Source organism: Euprymna scolopes, chromosome 24, assembly GCF_053919585.1.
Source record: "Euprymna scolopes isolate OS-2025 chromosome 24, ASM5391958v1, whole genome shotgun sequence".
Taxonomy (NCBI): domain Eukaryota; kingdom Metazoa; phylum Mollusca; class Cephalopoda; order Sepiida; family Sepiolidae; genus Euprymna; species Euprymna scolopes.
Window position 1 is genome coordinate 27,177,749 of NC_136505.1, and position 27,270 is coordinate 27,205,018.

General features: G+C 28.1%; 1 protein-coding gene across 9 annotated transcripts in view; it reads right to left on the minus strand.

The window, feature by feature from the left end:
• LOC145246633 (uncharacterized) overlaps positions 1-27,270 on the minus strand; it is a 205,418-nt gene that overhangs the window by 11,030 nt on the left and 167,118 nt on the right. For 5 of the 9 annotated variants that reach the window (XM_080108314.1, XM_080108313.1, XM_080108315.1 and 2 more), the window contains 2 exons: positions 9,816-9,899; positions 6,558-6,587 (listed from right to left, as the gene is read on the minus strand). The exons of 2 other annotated variants lie outside the window; for them this stretch is intronic. In XM_080108314.1, the coding sequence (XP_079964440.1) occupies positions 6,558-6,587; positions 9,816-9,899 (114 nt within the window). The remainder of the gene's footprint in view (positions 1-6,557; positions 6,588-9,815; positions 9,900-27,270) is intronic. 2 more of the 9 variants (XM_080108316.1, XM_080108320.1) reach the window with 1 other exon arrangement.

The following is a 27,270-nucleotide window of genomic DNA, read 5'->3' on the forward strand; positions in this document are numbered from 1 at the left end:
ATATATTTCATTTATTTGTTTAAACATTTGAGGCAGTACATTTGTGAAGGAAAAATTATTCCCAACTAGTATTAATGTAAATATGCTCTTCTATATAAATAATTGAATTAGTTCAAAAAGTATTGCAAACAAAATCTAATATATAAAAGGCTATATGTCTGTCTGTCTCCATATTTTCAAACTATCTCCTCTGAAACTAATAGTTGCAGAACGGCGGTAGAGGCGTCAAATGATTGGATTTTTTTACAGACTGTTTTTTCATGGGTCTTTAGCTGGTTAAAATAGTTTTTAAGAGATCAATGCCGTCTGATGTGTGAATTTTTTTTTAAATCACAAAAAATCAGAGAATTATGCAATATTCATAAAATTCTTTACATTTATTTGATCCATTCTATATTCTACAAGGAATGCAAATTCTTACATTTAACATAATAGCAATTTTTAAAAATAAAATTTTAAAACTGAATTTAAGTTTAAACCAGATTATCACATGTGCAAAAATGTATTTTTTTACATGTTGTTACACAATGCTTGTTTCATATAATTATTTTCAACATCTTGAGTTAAAATACATAACTAGAACTAAGGAGGCCTCCAGGAGGCTGCTGACTCCTCCCAATCAGGAAATCAGTTATAGTTAGGAGCACCAACCCAGTACAGATCAGTTTACTTTAAAGAGAGCTATTATCGATTTATGATTGGTCTATTATTACTCTATGCTACTCAAAATATTTGTCTTCTTTTTATTATTTATAAGTAAAAACATTAACATTTTTATCATTACTGTACGAAGTTAATGGACAAAAGTGTCAATCTTTTTGAACACAAATTCTTCACTACTGGCAAAATTTCAAAATAGAAAAGTAAAGAAAACAACTGTTTGCACTATCAAGATAAATAACAAATGTAAATAAGAGTTAAAATATAAGTTGAATTTATGCAAAGAAATTAACAATGTACTAGTGAAAAACTGATAGGTCATTTTTATTTGTCGGCAAAAATAACTAATTTCTATTTATTTGCATGAAGAATATAATGAAATTGTTGGTGCTGCAGTTGGGCAACAAATGAATTTTGATTAACAGTTATTAATGAAATCTCATTCTGATTGCTCATTTCAAAGTTATCAATTGTCAAAGAATATTTTCTTAGGCTTCTTAAATAATGAGACAAAAACTAACAAAAAACAAAGTACATTTATAAGTTTACATCATGAGATTACCAAGAAAAACTAATGTTTATCATTTGTTAATTATGTGTTCAATGTTTAAGGAAAAGAAATACAGTTAATTCAACACATTTGTCATTCCAAATTGAGCAAACAAAACATTTATTCACCAAATGTGGTCTTGAAATGTTTAAAAAAAATTAATTAACCACACATACATACTAAATATATTTTCGTATTAAAAAATAAATGTCATGTTTACACTATTTAGATATTTCTAACTGCTATATTCACAACGTTTCGATTATTGTACTCTTCAGCCTTCTTCAGGGACCATTTGTTGAAGTCATCCTTTTTTTTTTTAACTCAACCATTATTCAATGTAAGGAGTTGACTATTTCTCTTTCTGTTTTCCATGCTAAGAAAAATCATCCATCATTTGAATTGTCTTTCAAGTTGGATAAAATTCAGCAGTTTACTCCCATGCAATGAATAATAGATTTAAAAGGTTGCTTTTGACAAATGACCCCTAAAGAAAATTGGACAGTATTAGCTGACAAAATACGAATATGGTAACCAAAATAAGGATAACAATTTGAAACATGTAATATATAAATTGTAACGATTCTTTATCAAAGAAACACACGTAGATGTGATATGTATTTGTATTGGTTTTATTTGAACAACTGTGTTCATTTGCTATTTTTATTACATTTTGACTGATTTGTCTTTCGACCATCTCCAGGTTAATTGTTCATACACAATCGTTTATAGTATTTAAGTAGGTAGAAAATATCAGTATATTGAATAAAAAAATAATCAACAACATTAAATAAGGAAAAAAAAAGTACCTGAAGAAAGCCGAACGACAGAATTACTGAAACGTAGTCAAAAAAATAAACAGCAATATTGAGGGAAGTAGTCGAAATAAAAACAATGTTAATACAAACTCCTTATGAAAACTTAGAAAGACGTTATGCTTATTTAGGGCATTTGGATGATTTGGAAGCACACTAAACCGTAAAACTTTTTTAAGAAACAATTTTTAGCACAGTGTTTCTAGCAATCAATATCTGACTGATGTAAAATCTTTAAATGTTTATTGTTAAGAAAACATTGCAAACATAGATGTTATTAAATATATTTACGTTATATAATATTTGAGTCTATTTGGGTAAAATAATTCCTGAAATTTCTTTTCATGTATAGTTTTCATTATTGTGACACAACACACTGAATGCACAGTTTCAACTAACAAGTCACTGTGGTCATGGTTGATGGTGTCAGAAGCAAGGTTCTCCAAAGATGGCATTTCCTAATTTAATTATGTGTAATGGCCTACAGCTGTTTGGAGGAGTTCATAGAGAACAGAGGCAACCCAACTGCCTGTTTTTTTCTTGGGGGGGGGGGGGTAAATGAGGTGATCTATATAATACGAGGGGAAGGTTATGACATTGTGTTTATTACAGTTAAGTTAATGACTAGCCAACAGCTGGCTGTTATTGCATACTTAGGAGAGAGAGAGAAATGCAAGGGAGAGTGATGTTACTGACAAATCACCTTCAATCCATCAACAAGCAAACAACAGTGATAGACTACATTCCAACTTATTTAGCTGATGGAAAATCATATGAGGACACACCTAACCATCCATCAATCCTCATCATCATCATAATAATTTACACCTACTATAATGTAAAATGTTTCTATGTTAGTATATTTCTTCAGGTAAAAAAACAACTTGGAAGTTGTTTATTAAATTTAAACCAACTTGTACATTACATAATTTAAATAATAGTGTCTAATGAGTTTTCCATAACATGCAGATATGACGAAAAATATATTAAATTGCTACAAGATGCTTTCAATTAAAATTATATTTATTTTTTTTCAATTCCTATCATACTTTTTACTAATTATTAGTTTTATTATTACTGCTAGACTAAAATAAATGGCAAGTCCTGTCCTTACTACATGACAAAAGAAATGGCAATTCAACAAAAGAGAGAGAGACAAAGAAGATGCAGTGTAATATGTGAATTTTGCAGTATAAAAAAAAAGACTTGTTGAAGATGGAACTTTGTGGCTGTCCACTCATAATCAAATGGAATGACCAATCAAATCAATGGTCATGCCCTTCAACAAAACTGAAAATGAGGTGGAGCTTATAGAAAAATTTGGGCTGAAATTATGAGTGTGGTATATGATTTATATTGATTTAAGCCATAACATATTTGTTTTTGTGATTAAAAAAAAAGATTTATTCCTGTAACAATTTTTTTAGTAAACACTTAAGCTCATTAATTATAAACTTTCACACATTCTTAATTATATACCTATGTTACCTATTTAATAAAATTGTTTTAGAGGTTAGGTATATAGTTTTCATTTCAATAAATATTCTTCAAATTTCAGAATTTTGGAATAAAAAATGCAATAAAACATGAGCGAATCAAACAAAAGATAAACAAAGAGAGAGAGAGATAAAAAAATCAATATAAAATATTAAATAAAGAAGGTAAAAATAATAGTTTAAAATGAGGTAAAAACATTTTTATTGTTGTAATAGTTTCGTACATTGCAATAAATGAGGGTAAAGAATAGAAAATAAATTGACAATATTGGCTCAATTGTATGACTGTGTTTTAGAGGGAGGGCAACACAGCAATAAAGTTTATTCAAACATAATTGTATTTAAAAAGAGAAAGACAATTTACATAGAAACAAACATGGCTTATTACTTTTCTTAAATCTTAGTAAAAGAATATGCAAAGAGGAAAAGGAAATTCATACAATATAGGGACAGTGCTATCATCAAAATAATATATTGTTCATTGAAAAAATAATTGGCCAGCGTTTGCGCAAAAAATCATGAAACTTTTGTTTGCTACCTTTCAGCATTTTATGTAAACTGCCCGGACGATTCCGATGATAGCATGATCGTTACACCACATAAGTACAGAAAACACACAATCCCATTTAAAGAAAAAAAATCGTTTTATTATTTTTCCTTTCTAGTTCTCTTTAACGCATCAATTTTGTAGAAAATTCAGATTCAGTGAAAAATCTCATCTGAAAGATTGCAGTTGTGTCGACATAATTTATTCCATATTTATACGAGAATGATAAAATATTTTAAAAACCATTTACATTTGTTCCATTACTGACACACACACCAGTATCTTCTTCCTGTAATTGCTTGCTCTCTCTCTCTCTCTCTCTCTCTCTCTCTCTCTCTCTCTCTCTCTCTCTCTCTCAGAAATCCTGTATTCATAGAGATGAACGATTAAACGTTTTGTTCTCTTTGAAATATATATTCTTCCAAATATGGTGGGAGATAAAAGTAAAAATAATCTATTAAAAAAACAAAACAGAATCACCTAAAATTTAAAAGGGAAAGAAGGAATTCTCATAACTAAGAAAGGCAATATACAGCATGTTTCATACACGCATGAATAGTATGTTTCATGTTAGCAATACAAATGTAACAAAGAAAAATGAAGTTGCTTCTTTTTCACTTCTTAAAAAACGATAATTTGATTAAAGTTTTTATACATCCCTCTAATCAGCACAGGTATATTTCTAAAAAAAAACAAAAAACCGCTTATTTTGATTAAGCAACATTTATTGTTTCTATCCAAAGTAATGTCTGCACCATTTGCTAACTACATTTCAGTTGGTGTGTACTTCACGTGGATCCACCTTAAGATTGCTATAAAGCAAATTGATCAAAATGCAGTTGAAAATTAAATAACAAGAGCAATTGTAGTTAGAATAAAAACAAGGCAAATAATATTATTCAAGAATGGCCAGTTCGGCATAATATTATAAATGTTCAGTAATGGGTCAGGAAACCAGGTTTCAATCCTCAGGCAAGTCATACCAAATACTAAAAAAATGGTACTGGATACATTCTTGCTAAGCATTCAACACAAGGCACAGAAGTGTAAATGTAACAAAGAGAAATGTGTGACGCTCTCCCCTACATCTTAGTGTAATAGCCAATGAAAAGGGAGGGTTTGGGTCATTGATGAAGTGATAGTAAGAAGTAGTGTTCAAAGCATGCAATTTACAATTGGCAATAAAAATATAAAATAGTGTTCTGTTATATCAGTTAAGCTAGATTTGGAGAATTACATTGTGAACACTTTTCATTCAAAAGTAGAAATATTGCTAAGTTGCTCTTTCATATGTGTCTTAACAGGTAAATAATTTCTTCATTTTTATCTTTTAGAAATGCCTAATCATTAAGTCTTCGATTTTTAGAACTCAGTTGTATTAAAATATACTTTTTTGTTTCTTTATGCTTTTATTAAGGAAAGATTTAGAAAAAAATTACTTTTCTTTCATATTGATCTTTCTTTTAAAAGTAATACTTGATATAAAATAAAAATTGCCAAACTGTCTTCATAAGTTTTGTTCATTCCATTCATAAATTTCAATCCTTTCCTAATATTCTTCATCATTCAACTGACAATCTATACATCTCATTGGCCCCTATCATGAAACCTTCCTTATAAGTAATTACATTTTGTTCATTTCATTCATCCTCTCATAATATTCTTCATCATTCGACTGTTTTTCTCATTAACTCTTATTTTTTAGTGTTTTTTTTTCTGGCCTTGATAAGCAGTAACTCCTTGGGGCAGTAAAACAAGAAAAGGCATTAGAAATTGTTTATAAAACGCTATATTAAAAATAAGGTTAACACAATCATTTCAAGTGAAAGTCAAATAAGGTTGCTAATAATAATAATAATAATAATAATAATCTAATAGTCATACAACATTGAAGGATTACTAAAAATTTTTCAGACAAAACAGACAGGCAATAACTTAGGCTACATAAACACAACTCCAAAATGAATTAGCTATCTACAAAAAAAAGGAGGGTTCGGACAGACTTTCACAATAAAACAACAAAAACACAAAATTATCAAGTCAATACAGCATGCATCAGAATAGATACATTATAACAAAAAGTTACCACCCCGGAAAGTGGGAACACCCAATTCAATATTTCTTAATGCTTTGTAGCTAATTGAAGAGTCGGTTATTAAAGTGGGTGACATTTATCTTATAAGCAAAATAATATAGTAATAAGAAAATATTAGAAAACAATGCAAGAAACATATTTTCTAAAAAACAAACTATATAATAGAAAAATTACTGAAGGATTCTAACACTATGTACATCTTCTTTAAATGAAAAGGACTTTTGTGCTTATAAGATAAACATTTTCTTTTTTGCATTTTTGATGACAAGCAAAAGTTCATTCCAGTAACAGGCTGAAATGATCCTCGTACCTAAAACAGTTTGCACAAGACAACGGCTCAAATCATTCTTGAATATTAAGTATGAAATTAGAAGGATTTATTTCAAACACTTACATTTGGTTCCGCTCATGAGATATGATTGGTCTACAAGAACAGAATAAAAAACCTCAGACCTAATGCTTTAATAAATCATCATTCTACAAACAAGATATGGTCATGAGAAGAAACGTAAAAACTTAGTGATTGACTGTTACAAAACAAAGCATCATACACTTTGCTCATTAATACTTTTTAAAATGTATCCTTATTTATGAAAAGAAAATGCACCAACATTTTCCACAAAGTTTTTTTTATCCAAACAATAGGGTAGAAGAGTTTGAAAATTGCAAACAATAGAAAGCAGAAAGGAAATAAAAAGACAAAAGATAATCATACAGATATTTGGGAATTTTATTATTACGGATTTTTTTTTTAAACAAATCAAGCACATTTCTAATGGCGTTTTTGAATAAGCACTCATCCACTATTAAAAGCATGACAAATTGCAATCAGAACAAATGGGGTGAAAGGACAAATTATACAAATGCTATTAAGTAGCCGGAATACAAAAAAGATTACAAAATAAATAAAATACGACTTTCATACAGTTTCTACAAGTAGGTGTATCACTTTTTGAGTCAATATTTTTCAAAGAAATTATATCAAATAAGTTTCAATATAAACACAGACAAAACTTATTCAACATCCACAAAGAAACAAAAAAAGAATAAAGAGAAATAGTAGAAAAAATATACGATGATCTTCACTTTTCAATAATAATAAAAAAAATCAACATAAAAATTCATATTATTATAGCCAAAAAAAATTATATTGTTATTAGAATTTTCTTTCTCAGTTTTGTTTCACATTAGAAAGTAAGCATATGTGCAAAACTAAATAAAATTTCTAGTGGGTGGTTTGGCAAATTGGATTCATCTATAAACATCAGAGTCAAGAAAACAAATCATGCATTCTTTTCTTTATAGAGAAATGTTATCTACAATCAGCTTACAATGAATTAGAGAAGTGTTGAATTAAACAATGGAATTATCCAGTATTTATTCAAAACTATCAAGGTAAAGAATAATTGTGTACTGTGAATTAATCATAGTGAAACAACCAATAAACATTCAAATAAAAAAGTGTTATGAAATTTCTATAAATGAGAGAGAGAGAATGTGTTTGTGTGTGTGTGTGTGTGTGAGAGGGAGAGAGATAAAGAGAAAAAGGAGAGTATGTACATCCAAAAAATTGGTGAACATATATGACGCCCCCACCATCCCAATAATTTTTTTTTACTGACGTTTTTTTTTTTTAATTATTTTAATTCTTTGAACAGTTTTCAGATTATAACAAATAACAATCAAAAAACTGTTCAATTTTTAGCAGACGGATTCAGTATTCTATGTAAGTTTAGCTGACATGCTGATTAATATCCCATAGAATCAGTAAATTCATTTCTTGAGTGATAAAAAAGTCTTTGATATGGTTTTGCATTTCTTAGGTGATAAAAATAGTCTTTGATATGGTTTTGCATAAATGTTTGCTTCACAAACTTGTTAGCTAGGGAATATCTGGAAATGTCCTCACAGACATCAAATCTTTTCTTTATGATGAGTCTCTCAAAGTGGTTTGTTGACAGGCAGAGTCCATAGCTTCATAATATCAATGTCAACATACCTCAAGGATCCATTACAGACCCTATCCTCTTTCTGATCTTCATAAATGATCTTCTAGTTATATCCTCAGATCAGTCGACATCTATGCAGATAACCAACTATCTTCGGTAACACCTGGAAGAGCACCATGACCAAAATCTTTCTAACTCTCTATCTCGCTCCTAATTTGGACAACGTGATGCAATGAGAGGAAAAAAAGTTTCTTAGTTTTAATGATTCCCAAACCAACTGTGTCACTTTTTACTATCAAATGCTCAGATCTTCATTTCTCCCCAGTTGAAATGCATAGGTTTCTCCTCAAGTACTGTTTCTTGATAAGTTTCTTAAACTGATTTTTACTCCAGACCTGAAATGGAAGACTAACATCAAATCTGTTGCTAATGTCGCTGGAAAAATGGTTGGATCAGTCTATAACTCCTGAAAGTACCTCATTTCTGATGCAATCCTCTATATATATATATTATATAAGAGCCATATCCATTCTATATATATATTATATAAGAGCCATATCCATTCTAAGATGTAGAACAGAAGTACTACATCAGAAGTACTATATCTATATATATATATATATATATATATATATATGGAATGGATATGGTTATATCTATATATATATATATATATGGAATGGATATGGTTATATCCGAGGATGGTTCCACTTACAGCACTCTGTCCTGCCTTGACAGGTTACAAAATAAACTTCACAGTCTAATGGCAGATTATCTATTCGGTTCCTTGCTGTCATTTTCCCACAAGAAACGGTATTAGCCTCTCTTTCCTACATCGACATGTTCATTGTAGTACTTAACTGAGCTTCAACCTCCCTTCTCCATTCCGCCGGTAAAAAATTTACAGCAAGAACCTGCCTAGCTACAAACAAAGACTTCCCTTTCTCTCTCTGTATCAAAGACCAAAATAGAACTTTGTAAACAAAGTTTCCTCCCTAGAACATCCTATCTGTGGAACAAAAAACATAATTGATAACCAACCAGCTATAAAAATGGTCGTCTTCAAGTTTACTGTAAATAAATCTTTGTTGAGTTGTCTTTTTGGATAATCAATTTCTCTAAAGTCATCTTCCGTCTCTTCCACTGTTGTTTCCAATCCTGATGTGGTGGCACTCCTAAGTCACCTGGTTTCTTCAAGGATTATCCTTGAGTAACCCCGGGTCTTGATAACTAGTAACCCATTAGTAAAAAAGCAGAAATGGTCAACTAACTTTACTTTTCAACTTGAAGTGCCGAGGGTGGTGGGCTTTTAATTTAAAGTACATAGAAGACTGAATCCTACTTCAAAAATGGAAAAATCTGTTTGAAACAAAAAAGAAAAAACGATGTGTTTAATAATCTGAATGTTTGATGCTGCATGGTAAAATAGCCTGGGGACTTATAATAAAAAGAATAGTGTGTATCCAATTGATAAGTCATTTTTCACTTAAGTGTCAGAACTGTGCAAGTCCTGAATGATTATACGAGCACAAGTGAAATATATCTTCTATCAAGTGTGAAAGAGATAAAGGAATTCCTATCGCATTTATTTAAACTTGTATCTTTCCTTGGTAGAAAAAAATATTAGAAAGAGTACAAGAAGTGAAAAGTAGTCAGTATATAAAGAGGATGACACAGAATAATACGTTTGCATGTCCACTTACCTTCGTATGCACCTAAGTGATCATCTATTTGACCAGCACATGCTTTCCTCCACAGAGGCTTGTAGGAATGATATGTCTGTATGTCTAATGGGAGAAAATGCAGTTGTATAGGGAAAGGAAGTAAAAGGCGGACATTATGTGGAACAATTTATATAACCACAAAGTATAAAAAGACAGACCTAAATTCAATGCACTACAAAGAACATATATATATATATTAATAAGTATATGCGGTAAAAAAAAAAACAGGCATAAAAAGTGCTCAATACTTTAGTTCAGACAAATGTTTTTAATTATAACCTCAAGTGTAATTAATTCATTACAAATTGTTTCATAGAGGATGAAAATTATCTGTATATATACATATATACATACGTACATACAGATATACACAGGTACATACTAATACATACATAGACATGCACGTACATACTAATACATATATACGCACACATCCATACTAATACGTATATATATGCAATCATCCATACTAATACGTATATATACACACACAGATACTAATAAATATATATACATACACACATACTAATAAATATATATATACATACACACAGATACTAATAAATATACATACATACACACAGATACTAATAAATATACATACATACACAAAGATACTAATAAATATACATACATACACACAGATACTAATAAATATACATACACACATATACTAATAAATATACATACACACATATACTAATAAATATACATACACACATATACTAATACATATATATACACACACACATACTAATAAATATACATACACACATATACTAATACATATATATACACACACACACTAATAAATATACATACACACATATACTAATACATATACACACACATACTAATACATATATATACACACACACACATACTAATACATATATATACACACACACATACTAATACATATATATACACACAAACATACTAATACATATATATACACACAAACATACTAATACATATATATATATATATACACACACAAACATACATACTAATACATATATATATACACACACACTAATACATATATATATATATACACACACATACATACTAATACATATATACACACACACATACATACTAATACATATATACACACACACATACATACTAATACATATATACACACACATACATACTAATACATATATACACACATACATACTAATACATATATACACACACATACATACTAATACATATATACACACATACATACTAATACATATATACACACATACATACTAATACATATATACACACACATACATACTAATACATATATACACACACATACATACTAATACATATATACACACACACATACATACTAATACATATATACACACACATACATACTAATACATATATATACACACATACTTATACATATATACACACACATACATATTTATACATATATACACACACATACATATTTATACATATATACACACACATACATATTTATACATATATACACACACATACATATTTATACATATATACACACACATACATACTAATACATATACAAACACACACACACAAATACATATATACACACACATACATTCAAATACATATATACACACATACATACAAATACATATATACACGCACATACATACAAATACATATATACACGCACATACATACAAATACATATATATATACACATACATACTAATGCATATATATACACATACATACTAATACATATATACACACACATACATACTAATACATATATATATACACACACATACATACAAATACATATATATATATACACACACACATACATACAAATACATATATATATACACACATACATACTAATACATATATATACACACATACATACTAATACATATATATACACACATACATACTAATACATATATATACACACATACATACTAATACATATATATACACACACATACTAATACATATATATACACACATACATACTAATACATATATATACACACATACATACTAATACATATATATACACACATACATACTAATACATATATATACACACATACATACTAATACATATATATACACACATACATACTAATACATATATATACACACATACATACTAATACATATATATATATACACACACACGTACTAATACATATATACACACACTAATACATATATATGTACATATATATATACACACATGTACATACATACATAGAAGCATGCATATTATACATACCTAAATACCTACATATATGCATACATATACATACATATACACATACATATTATATATACTACGTACATATACGCATACATATTATATATACTACATATATACATATATGCATGCATATATATGTATGTACATACAAATACACATACATACATATATGCATACATATGTATGTACGTACATACAAATACACATACATACATATATGCATACATATATATATGTACGTACATACAAATACACATACATACATATATGCATACATATATATATGTACTTACATACAAATACACATGCATACATATATATATGTACGTACAAATACATATATATATGTACGTACATATATGCATACATATATATATATGTACGTAAATATATTCATACATATATATATGTACGTACATATATGCATGCATATATATATGTACATACATGTACGTAGATACATATACACAAACACATTATGTATATGTACGTACATATCTATAGACATATATATATGTACATACATACATATAAACCTATATATATGTACGTACATACATATAAACATATATATGTATGTACATACATATAAACATATATATGTATGTACATACATATAAACATATATATATGTCTGTACATACATATAAACATATATATATGTCTGTACATACATATAAACATATATATATATATGTACGTACATACATATAAACATATATACACACACATTAATATATATAAGTAACCTCCGGAATTAATAAAAATTATTACAGAAGTTTAAATTTAGAATTGGATGAGACATGTGATAATAGTGATTAGATACATAATGCAATTATTAACATAAAAACATCACAAGTAGCTATATATATATATATATATATATATATATATATATATATATATATATATATATATATATATATATAATCATTTTTTTAATAATTCACTACCAAAATTTATGTAATAAATGTCACAAAGAATTACAGACTTCTGGGAATGTTGCGATAGAAACAATTAGAGATATCCATAATTTTAATGCAGTATTTAATGAAAAGAAGGTGATAATTAGATTAAGAAAATCAAAAATAAAAAGTAACTGAAGGTTTTGTATTCTTTTTCAAAATGAACTTCTTAAATTATCTTTTATTTTACATTGCTTCAACTGTCAACTTCTGAATTTGTGCAGTGGAAGCATGCAGATCTGTTGAGCAGTTTTTAAATGAAAGGTTACTAAATATTCACAAAATCATATCGTTATATAAAATGACAGTCAAATCTAACAACGTTGTTTTCTAGTGACCTGAGGTTTCTATGTTCAATGGTTGTGTTGGTCAATAAACATATTCAACAATTACAATTTCTTTTGTTGTCTATAAAATATGATCCAAATCTTTATTACTAGAAAAAACAAAAAAGAAGCATAGTATAAAATTGTGTAAAACATTATTGAATACAACAATTTAGGATGTTCTGGTCATTCCTAAAAAGTTCACCTTCCCAGGCTTCATCTCTTCTTTGAGAAGAGATTAGTTTATTGCTAATCGCCTGAGGTACACCTACTGAAAAATGCCAACTTGATCCACCCAGCCATTTTTTTTTGGGGGGGGGGGCAGAGTGCACTTATATAATACACTGACTCCTCAAAACCACACCTGACCTTGTGTCTAACTTCCTGGCAAGGAGATTAACACATACAGTGAATATATCAGTAAACTGTTGAATAGTGATTTATCTGTAGAAGAAAACTACAACTTTCTTAATAAAATAATTAATATTACAGATTGTTAAGATATTTTTGTTATAAAAGAATTATTATTCAAAGTTCTGGATAGACTGGACAGATTGATTCAAAGGTTTGGAAATCCTTGCATGATTGTGTAGCATATATCGTGAACAGACCAGTTTGAACCGTGGAAGTTACCTACTGTGGTTGTTAGCATCGTAGTAATTGATGGAAAAGATGCACGGAAGAATGTGAAAGAGTCTAAAATTTGAGAAATTATGCTTTACGAGTTTGAATTAGACCGTAATTCTTTTGGAAAATTCAACCAAATTTCTTGTGTGAAAGATTAATGCGCAGTTGATCAGTGTACAGTGACCAGATGATTCAAAAGATTTTGCTAGTGTTGAAAGAACTTCAATGATGAAGCATGCTCATGTAAACTTAATGCTGTCTGAGGGTGTATTCCATGCCATAGAAGTAAACCACGCAATTGGAGAGCATCAGCTGAGTTTAGCATCTCACAGTCTAGCATGGTTCGTTAGTTTTATGACGTCAGCAAAAGCAAATAAGTTACCCATTGCAACACTTTTCATTCACCCTTGTATTAAGATTACTATTGGACCAATAAAAATAGATACTAAAAATACCAATGAATTAACTGAATGTTGCTGCATCAAATAAGCAATGCAAGTAGATTTTAATAATAGCAATATTAAAAACAATGTATATATCTAATTTTTATTTGTAACTTTCGTCATCAAATCAGATACTTAAAGAAATGGCTATTTTTCAATACACTTAACATTTTCAGGAACGATATCTAACGGAGAACATGTAGACTTTTTTTCAATTTATAAAGTAAATAATTATGCAATCACATCATAGCATTATTTTATGTCTTATCAAGAATTAGTAAATAATTATGTAATCACATCATAGCATTATTTTATGTCTTATCAAGAATTAGTAAATAATTATGTAATCACATCATAGCATTATTTTATGTCTTATCAAGAATTAGTAAATAATTATGCAATCACATCATAGCATTATTTTATGTCTTATCAAGAATTAGTAAATAATTATGCAATCACATCATAGCATTATTTTATGTCTTATCAAGAATTAGTAAATAATTATGTAATCACATCATAGCATTATTTTATGTCTTATCAAGAATTAGTAAATAATTATGTAATCACATCATAGCATTATTTTATGTCTTATCAAGAATTAGTAAATAATTATGTAATCACATCATAGCATTATTTTATGTCTTATCAAGAATTAGTAAATAATTATGTAATCACATCATAGCATTATTTTATGTCTTATCAAGAATTAGTAAATAATTATGTAATCACATCATAGCATTATTTTATGTCTTATCAAGAATTAGTAAATAATTATGTAATCACATCATAGCATTATTTTATGTCTTATCAAGAATTAGTAAATAATTATGTAATCACATCATAGCATTATTTTATGTCTTATCAAGAATTAGTAAATAATTATGTAATCACATCATAGCATTATTTTATGTCTTATCAAGAATTAGTAAATAATTATGTAATCACATCATAGCATTATTTTATGTCTTATCAAGAATTAGTAAATAATTATGTAATCACATCATAGCATTATTTTATGTCTTATCAAGAATTAGTAAATAATTATGTAATCACATCATAGCATTATTTTATGTCTTATCAAGAATTAGTAAATAATTATGTAATCACATCATAGCATTATTTTATGTCTTATCAAGAATTAGTAAATAATTATGTAATCACGTCATAGCATTATTTTATGTCTTATCAAGAATTAGTAAATAATTATGTAATCACGTCATAGCATTATTTTATGTCTTATCAAGAATTAGTAAATAATTATGCAATCACATCATAGCATTATTTTATGTCTTATCAAGAATTAGTAAATAATTATGTAATCACATCATAGCATTATTTTATGTCTTATCAAGAATTAGTAAATAATTATGTAATCACATCATAGCATTATTTTATGTCTTATCAAGAATTAGTAAATAATTATGTAATCACATCATAGCATTATTTTATGTCTTATCAAGAATTAGTAAATAATTATGTAATCACATCATAGCATTATTTTATGTCTTATCAAGAATTAGTAAATAATTATGTAATCACATCATAGCATTATTTTATGTCTTATCAAGAATTAGTAAATAATTATGTAATCACATCATAGCATTATTTTATGTCTTATCAAGAATTAGTAAATAATTATGTAATCACATCATAGCATTATTTTATGTCTTATCAAGAATTAGTAAATAATTATGTAATCACATCATAGCATTATTTTATGTCTTATCAAGAATTAGTAAATAATTATGTAATCACATCATAGCATTATTTTATGTCTTATCAAGAATTAGTAAATAATTATGCAATCACATCATAGCATTATTTTATGTCTTATCAAGAATTAGTAAATAATTATGTAATCACATCATAGCATTATTTTATGTCTTATCAAGAATTAGTAAATAATTATGTAATCACATCATAGCATTATTTTATGTCTTATCAAGAATTAGTAAATAATTATGTAATCACATCATAGCATTATTTTATGTCTTATCAAGAATTAGTAAATAATTATGTAATCACATCATAGCATTATTTTATGTCTTATCAAGAATTAGTAAATAATTATGTAATCACATCATAGCATTATTTTATGTCTTATCAAGAATTAGTAAATAATTATGTAATCACATCATAGCATTATTTTATGTCTTATCAAGAATTAGTAAATAATTATGTAATCACATCATAGCATTATTTTATGTCTTATCAAGAATTAGTAAATAATTATGCAATCACATCATAGCATTATTTTATGTCTTATCAAGAATTAGTAAATAATTATGCAATCACATCATAGCATTATTTTATGTCTTATCAAGAATTAGTAAATAATTATGTAATCACATCATAGCATTATTTTATGTCTTATCAAGAATTAGTAAATAATTATGTAATCACATCATAGCATTATTTTATGTCTTATCAAGAATTAGTAAATAATTATGTAATCACATCATAGCATTATTTTATGTCTTATCAAGAATTAGTAAATAATTATGCAATCACATCATAGCATTATTTTATGTCTTATCAAGAATTTATCAGGCAAACTTATTTACATACAGTATCCTGTTACGAGTTGTATGCAAGCAAATCAGTATTATTTTTTTCCAAGTTTGGGCTAACAGATACACAAAATATTTGAAAATTATAATATTGCATTATTTCATAGTGTACTATGGATCAAAGGCACACTAAATACATGTGAATTGTAATAAAAGCTTTTCAGTTCTTGACTGGCAAATAAAAGAACTCAATACAAAAACTGATTTCATGAAAGAAAATCTTAATACAATAACTAATAATATTCAAATATATAAGAAAATAAAGTTATTTTAGATAGTTCAATAGTGCAATCTACTGCTTTACTAAAAATAGACACAAGTTTATTATTCCTTTCATAAATTAGCATTTTATTAGCAATATTCGTGTACAATTGCTTTGGCCCATTGAGTTGTCTAGCTAACCAGCAATATACCAAGACAGGAATAAACATTGTATGTTAAAATTATATAGAAAACTGCCCCCCCCTGGACCCTCTTAAAATCAAACCGTTAAAAAAGTAAAAACGAACAAGAAAAAAAAAAACAGTTCATTTGGTATTTTTAAGATTTAAAAAATCTAAAAACAAATAAAATAAACATTTTAGATAGTGGTAAAAAATTAATTTATGTTAAAGGTATAGAGCATGTTATTACCGTCTCCACACATTTCCAATAATGATTTGAGAATTTGGTATTTAATCGATAGTAAAAACAAAAACAAAAAAAATCGTAGAGGGGGGTGGTGAACTTTTAAGTTTATACAAATATTTAATTAAATTCAATTAATTACCTAATAAAAATACTAACATAAGATAAAAGATTTCCCTTCTACGGTCCATCTGAAACTTCTTTGCATTTAAAAATAAGTGTAAATTACTATTTACTCAGATGAAAGTTCTCATACTCTCTTAATGAAAAAAACATACAACCACATTAGTGTAAATGCAAAAGTTTATATTCTTGATAGCTCACTGGCAATAACAGGTAGTGTTATCTGGAATCTGAGTGATAACGAGTCTCCACAAATTTCTACTACTCGTTGCCACATTCGATAATCACTGCAAATCACAATTTACAACTAATTTTTTGTTGGCTTTTTTTTTTTTTAAATTTTTGTGGTGATAAACCTTCCAAAGATTCCAATATTCCCAGTGCCATTTCAGTGGAGGTCTGGATGGTGCTCTCCCCTTTTGATTTTCCATCCTTCACAACCATTTTGTGTGGTACCAGCTGAGGCTAATGTCACAATTTTTTAAAAAATTATTATTATTAAAAGATTTTTATACCTACAGAATTTCACTATAAGTAAAAATGGATATTTTTTTTAGAATGTTTTATACTAATACAATAATAAAATTACAAATGAGAGGTAAATAGCTATAATAAATCTTATTAAACCATAGAAATAAAAATGGAGGCTTATTTACCTTTATCTGAACAGTTTATGCAATAAGAGAAAAAAAGGTAATCAAGAGGTTAATTTTAAATCGAGATCATAATGAGATCTTCAATATTAATGCGTTAAGATAAAGGAAGAGAGTTAAAAGTGTTTGCTCAAATAAAAACTTCTTTCTCATCCAACTAGTTTAGAATAAATATTCTTTAGAAGTTAATTTTGATATGAATTTTACATATCTATACATTGCAAATGCACGAATTGCTCATTTTATTAGAGGAAATAGTAGTTATATATAATTTGCATTTTTTCCTCCTTCTAATAAAGCCTAGTAAAGGGAGCATAGATACTGTATCATAAAATGTATTTTCAATTTTATCTGGACAAAAAAAAAAAAAAAAAAATCCATGCAAGACAAAAAAAAAAAAAAAAATGATTGAGGTAACTTTTTTTTAACAAATACAATTTAACCTTACTATTCATTCAAAAATAACGAAGATATTTTTCACATTTCAAAAATGGTTAATAAAGAGGATACTTTCTTGAGAAAAAAACATCAAAAACAATATATTTAACAAAATATTAAAAAAATATTTATATATATATATATATATATATATATATATATATATATATATATATATAAGGATATTGACAGAATCACATCAAAGGTGAAAACATTTGAATAAATGTTTGAGAAAAGTAATTAACAAATAATGTATTCCAGTCAGAAGATTGCATGAGACATGAAATGTGTCTAATAGTAAACGCAAGAAAAACATCTGACAACATTTAGCTATTTCTTATTTATCACACACACACACACACACACACACACACACACACACACACACACACATATAATTTCTAGATATAGCTTATATTAAAATTCGTGTCTGAAAGAATGAATGCTGACTGGCTACAATTATACATGCACACAAACATATACACCCATTTTAAAAAATGTTAATTTCTTATAGATTTTTTTGGCACAGCTACATGCATTCACCAACATCATAACTAAAATTAGCACAAGAGGACTGCTGCAAGACAGACTTTGAATGATGTCTTCATTCTATACAAAGTAGATACACAAGAATTTTAAAAATCTGATTGTTAAAATAAGAAAGCAATAATAATTGATACATCAATAAAAATTTGTAAATAAATTTTACAAAAATACTGTTTATAACCATTTCATCCATAAATTAAAGGGGGAAAATCAAATGACATTTTTATTTATTAGCGTATTTGAGTATTAAAAATAAAAATAAAATGACATTGAAAATATTGGATATCCGGGTAAAATGTTTAGATAAAGTTGCAGGTGTTTAGAATAACAATTCTAAAGAGTTTTGGTGATCACATCCAATCTATTTCTCACACAAACTCACAATTGAAGGTTACATATTTGATGTAATATGCATAGTTGAATGTAAATTCTCAGTCTGATTGGTTGAAGTCTGATTAACTTCAGGTTGAACCTCTATTATGAGAAGTAGATGTGCTTAGTTTGATGATGTGATAGAAAGGATTTGAAGTTGACTAATCAGTTGCAGGCTAGATTTTAACAGGGGAAGATGTGAAAAGATAGTCTGGGCAAAAGCAGCTGGGAAATGGATATCCCAAATAGTTAAGTCTGTAAAATATATTAGAAGCTAAAATTATCATTGTCTTTACTCGAGAAAAGTACCAATATAAATTTTGCATTACACAGGCATCTTTCAAAGATGATCTATTTTCTCGATGAAGAGAAGTAATAAATTAGTTTATTTATTATTCATGCATCTTTATCAAATCAATCGACCGAAACAATTATTGACTTCGTTGTCTAAACTATACAGTTTTTATTTCTTTATGGGGAAATAATCTTTTTTTTTCAAAGTAAGTTACATATATAGACAATGTAAAATAGTTTTATTTTTGGGGTAGAAATTCCTTAAAAACAATGAGATCAGAAACCAAACATTGTTTGACCTTAAAAGAAAAAAAAAACGTCCTTGATATATTTTATGTTTGAATTTATTCATGGATCATTAAAATAAAAATCTATTAACAGCAGTTTTATATTTATTATGTTTCACACTTGCTTCCACATATAACAACCCGTGTCTAGTTTAGGTACACCTGTGGATATGGCATGTCCTAAACATCCCATTTAAACAAACGTCTCATTTTATGTTTTCTGTAGTGCACAATAAAGTAAATTTCGACTATTTTTTACATTTTAACCAAACAATTAACAAATTATTAAATTTGAATTATTATATTTTATGATACAATTAAATAAAATGTGCATTATATAACACACACACATACACACACACACACACACATTCTTTCCATCCTTACGTGCGGTTTACAATCATTTCCTGTTGTACAAATTTATGTTGGTAACTTATTTCTCGATTTATTGTGGAGGGGGGGGGGTTCTCTTATCAGATAAAGTCGTCAGTCAACCGAAAAAAATAAAATAAAAGGGAGATAAGTCAAATATGTTGATTGACACTATATTTGTCTCCCTTCATTCCTTATTGTTTTACGAGTTAAAAAGTAGTAATTCTTGCAATATACATTTTCTTAGACAATTTATTTTTGATTAAAAAAAAACTCGTTTTTGTTATGTGATTGTAATACAATAACAAAAATTTATTTCCAGATTTTTTTCAATGCTGAATTAAAATGTGTTACCTTAGAAAATGCAAGTGCTCACATGTGTGTGTGTGTGTGTGTGTGTATATATATTTCCCCCCAAACTCTGGCCTTGATGGAGGCGAAACTAAAACTTGCTATGGTTTCAAATGATCTGAAATAGCAGCGAGGGGAGACTTGATTCCAAATATTTCTCATATGTTATACCTCCTCTCTTTTGGAAATAGAGTATGATTATGAATATCTCCAGTATAAAATAATCTGTATACACTGTGTAATTTATGTATGAAAACCAAAGAGGGGAGATATAACATGAGAAATATTTAGAATCAAGTCTCCCCTTGTCATTATTTCAGATAATTTGAAACTATAGCAGCAAGTTTTAGTCTCCCCTCCATCAAGGCCAGAGGTTTTGGGGGAATATCACATATTTTGTAATTCATATGAAAAACTAGGAAAAAATGACAACACGTTTTATGGCTGTAAAAAGTGCCAAAAATAGGTTCTGGATTATGAACGATCCCCTTAATGTGCGTTTGAATAATATTATACTATTCTATGGTTAAAATTTTATGACAATTAGCAAATTAGAACCTATATTTTCAAACCAATAAAATATTCCCAAATTTACCTACACTTGTATAGACAGTGTTCTGGCAGGCTAGCTTCAGTTTTGTTGCTTTGCCTTGAATTTTGCTGAAGGTTTTCTTATGCTTGGTTGTCTCCTGTGGCCTTACCAGGCTTTATATATATATATATATATATATATATATATATATATATATATATATATATATATATATATATACACACACACACACATAGGCTTTTGTAGGACAAAACTCAATTTTACAATGAAATACATGCAAGTGTGTGTGTGTATATAAATCTATTATTATATAAAAGGAACTTTGTGTGTCGGAGAGTTCGTTCCTTACAGACTCGAAAATGGCTGGATCAATTTTTTTACAAAATTTCACACGAAGGTACTTTATGTATTTGTCAGTGTTCATAGATAGATTTTGTGTTGGAATGTCTTTGATAAGTATTGATAATTAAAATAATCCGATAAAGAAGGAATAGGCGATTTTGATCAAAGATAACACCTTACACAGTCAAGCATCCCGTGCATTTGAGAAGTCCAAAGGCTCAACACATAAAATCTACAGTAGGTTCTTTGATATGACAGGGACGCATTCAGAATACATATTTGTCTTTAGAGCACAAACATGATACTTGACTTTTGCATTTTAAGCTTTAATTCAAGCCATTACATAAAAATAATTTGATAAAATCAACAGTAGGTTCTCTAGTGCAATGTAGACTACACTGTATTGTTAACTAATTTACTGTGAAAGACGTGTGCTTTCTCTTGTTGCACTGCGCTGTGTCCCCAACTGGAGCAGGCAATCAATCGATTTGATTGAAAAATTGTTGATTTTACCGATTTGACTAACAGTAAAAACATGGGAGTGTAAAACATTTATTGTCAATCCCGGGCAACGTTGGATTACCCTGCTCATATATATATATATATATATATATATATATATATATATATATATATATATATATATATAAAATAAAGATCTTGATATTGAAAATTTATTCAAATTTTCCAAAAACCTTTATAAACCTGTAAGTAAGGTATACAAAATTTTAATTATCTTACATACACACACACATATATATATATATATATATATATATATATATATATATATATATATATATATATAACAGCCTTTGAGATAAAAAATAAAAATCACTCGACCGCCGACACTCTTGTAAATCAACTATTTTATTACTACAAACATTTCAGTAAATATTCAACAAAACGTTAAAATACAACACCAGTTTCTTTATATCGCATCATTCATATTATTGTTCCATAGAAATAAGAATCATTTCTTCGGATGTTTGACGGAACGATGCGTTTTTTTTTTTCCCTCTTTCAAATGTTTGTCTTTAATTTTGTAAGCATGAAGTGTATGTAGTTGTAGTGTCTAAGAATTTTTTTTTTTCCAGATAAATTTCAAAATCATAGAGCTAAATGAAGGCGAAATTTTGACTACACTCCAAATGTGTAAATTTTACCTCTTGTTGACCTTTAGCGTGACCACTCTTTTTTTAATAGGATATTCCAATGGTCTCACAGCTAGAGATGAAAGAATTCACAAATGATGAGACATAGGTCATTCTAAGTCACAGTATATCTGAGGGTCATAAATTAATGAGTCCCCCCCCTCCCCCGTTTCTTTATTTAAAGAAGTTTTATGGACTGGCAGGCGAGTGATTTACGACTTTTAGTAGCCCCAAGAAATTTTCAATGGACTGTGGCGACCGGTTCTGTAAAGTCTCAAAGGTTGTATATATACACACATGTATGTATGTATGTATGTATGTATGTATGTATGCATGTATGTATGTATGTATGTGATAAGTGATATGTATGCATGCATATATGTGCAGGGCAGAAGACCTTGCTAGGATGGAAGACAACCTGCTCCCTAAAGAACTGTTATATACCAAATTGCAGCATGGTAAACATCCCAGACACGGACCAAAGAGATGTTTTAAAGATGTTGTCACAGACAATCTTAAAGGCCCTGAGCAGAACTATGGAGGACTTGGTACAATATATACCAGAATGTAAAAAAGACATAAAAAAATGAAGGAAGGAGACAGTGAGAGCAGTAGAGGGAAAGAGGGATACAGGTAGAGGGAAAAAGATAGGGAGAGAGAGAAAGAGACAGAGTTGGAACGATAGGTCTAGCTGCAGAAGAACGTCTATGATGGGTGTAGATTTGAAATGAGGCAACTACAGTACTTCATCTAAAAACATGTTCTGTGGAAATTGAAGGTGTTGAACGTCCCAGACACATTTCAGCTTAACCACTCTAATTTCTGTGATAGAGTCTAAAGTGCTGGTCTACTCAAAAATATAAATTAACTAGAATGCATTTCAATTAATGTCATTTTTGACTACATGACAAAAAATTGAATATTATGAAATAAAAATAATATGGTGCTATAATAAAACATGGTAATATAGGGCTGCAAAAAGACATGTTTCTTATTCAATCTAAGACAACACAGGGTTTTCCTACTTAAAAAAAAAGGAATATATTCTGTTTCTCAGGAAATATGTTTTAATTTTTCTAATTAATATAGTTTGTAAAAAAAAAGAAAAAAAAAAAAAAAGAAGAAAGAAATCGTTAATATAATTTGATTCAGTAAGATTCTACCTGTTCCATTTGGATAGTTTTTCTAGTAGTATGTAAATTCTCCAAAGGTTTTATATGAGCTATTTTTGATCACCTAATTCTCACTATTTACTTCACGTGTATTCTCAAACGCATGTAAAGTGTCCTTGTCCCCGTTCTTTTCTTCTTTTTTGTTAATTGATTTATTTGAGCAAGTGAAAATGAGATGACAGTAGCCATGTGTTTATGTTATGTGCTTCCTGTCTGACTACCGGGCACCTTGTGTATCGTGCAGCTGTGTGCAATTATAAGCTGGTGTACAGGTGTGCACTGCTGCTACTGCCATTATAGATGCTATGGCCAACACAGTTAGATGGTGTAATAAAGCAGTGTAAGTGTTGATAAGAGAGAGAGGGTGATGACAGGGCATAGGAGAGAGACTGAAGTTTAGTTCAGCTGTTTGGGTGAGAGAGAAAGAGAGAGGGAGAGACTATACTACTTTAAGTGGCCTACTATTAGCACTGGCACAATTCATCGCAAATAATTTGGATGCTAAATCAATTGGCTCACTACCATGTGCTAACAGCTTCAGCAGCATTAGAGTCACAGCAAAATAGGCTGTTTTATTTGGGCAGTCATGTACCTCGTCACCTGGCCCTGAGGTCAGCCTGACTGCAACCTGACTGAAACTTACCTGCACCAGAATGATATGTATCCTATTTCTGATTGGCTGATATTGAGGCTAAATTCCGCAGTTATTGATCTTATCAATTAAATAGTGTTCTGAATGGGATTTGTAGGCAGAATGACCGACTTTTACACTGGATCATAACTCTGCTGATGTAGCTACTGTTACTAATCATTTATTAGACTTCTTTGGACATCTTAGTCAAAGAAATAATCCCATTTCAACTTTGAAAAACAAAAACAAAGCACACACACACACACACACACACACACACACACACACACACACACACACACACACACAAAATATAAATCAAGTTCTTAAATATTTCATTAGATAGATCCCACAAATGTCCTTGTAAATTCGTTTTTTACCATTATGTATAGATTCTTCTAATGTATTTTCTCCACAAGAGCTATTTGTAACTTTATTAGATAATTTGTTTAGAAAATATATTATTGTATCAGAAAAAAGATCTATGTGTTTTTTTTGTTTTTTTTTAAATATCTTTCTTTAAAATATATATTTCCTATTTGGAAATAACATTAATTATTATGAATGTCTCAATTCAATAACTTTTACTCTTATCTCTAGTAAAGTAGATTTCAATCTATTTTTTGTAAGTGAGATATATTATTCCTTTCATGAGTTTAATCATTTTCCTTTAAAAAGCTTATAATTTTAATATGATATCACAATTCCCATGTCTTCCTATTATTGCCCAGGATTGAATAGAATATCCTATGAGGTCATTTACAAATCTTCCACAATAATATTTATATCTAATCACCCAACTGAACATGATAATATATAATGATGATTTTGTACACTGTCACACAAAGGTACATTCACATCAACAAACAATTACTGATTATTGGTTCTATTATCTGGCACTCTAAAAACAAAAAAGCAAAGAGGTCAATAATATATACATGTCCCAGAATGGGCATGAGTAATATTAAATAGCATTAGTTTCATATTTTAATATTCTTTCTTTAAGGGCATGGTATAATTTCGGTGGCAACCACATAAATGGTAAAATAAAAAAAAAATGTACTTATGTTACATTCGCTATATTATTCCATAATAAGTTAAATACTTTAACATTTTTTCAAGCACATGCATATTGACACTCGCACACTAATGCTTTTAGAGATGTATTACTATAACTCAAATTTTTATATAAAGCAATGTTTTTCTCTATTACATTTTTTGTATTTGATTTATTTAAAATGTTATTTTTAGGACGGGTATAAGCTTGGGTGGATTCACCTAAAGTTTTAAAGTAATCTGACTATTTTAATCATTGCGTTACCAAAAATATTGCAAAATTCATAATGATTGGTTAAAAAAAAAAAAAAAATTTTATATACATACACTTCCTTAAAAAAATTACTGTGCTATGTTAGTCACTGTATTGTTGAAAGTATATATTCTAAAATTCATAATAAGCCATTGATTAGTTTAGGAAATTAGTCTGTACATAAATAAACATAAATACACACACCTATCTGTCAAAATAATGCTAATTTTGTTACTTTAAGCAAATCAAATGAAAAAAAAATTCAAATAAATTACTGCCATAAATTTGAAATGACTATCTTATTTCCTGATAAACATAAGGTTTTACCATTAAAAAGAGGCCAAAAGTATCAGTGTAATGAGCAGATTTCTATTTCTTCATAGAAAATAACTATTTTATGTAGACTTATCATATATGAAAAAATGATACCAGTATGAATTTGTTTAAAATACTTAAGAAATTCCAAGTTGAACAAAAGTTTGATAAGTTTAATTAACAATCTATCTATATATATATATATATATATATATATATATATATATATATATATATATATAATGTTTTTTATGGATTAAAAAAAATAAACATTTGCAATGAATGATAAAATTTATAAAAAGTAAAAATTTGTGGAAATGACCAAACTAAGGTTCTAAGTATATTTTTGTGTCAACATCCAACAGTGAAATAAGAAAAACATGTTTTATATAAGTGACTATTAGTATAGATCAGTGTAAAACAAATATGAATGATCGTTCAGATTGAAATGAAAGGGAATCATAATCCAAAAAAATACTAAATTAATCAGAAAAAGAATAAAATTGTAATGAAAAAAAAAAATCTCCAAAACATTTCTAATAATATTACAATTTTCTATTTATATCTTTTATGTTAACACAAAGAAAGCACAGAAATATTTTTTTGAAAATAAAAAATGCTGAACTTTAAAAAAGTTTAAAAGATTATTTGAACGCGTTTTAATTAGGTTCTTTATATTCTATACTATAAGAATTATTAAGCGGATGCAAGTAGCC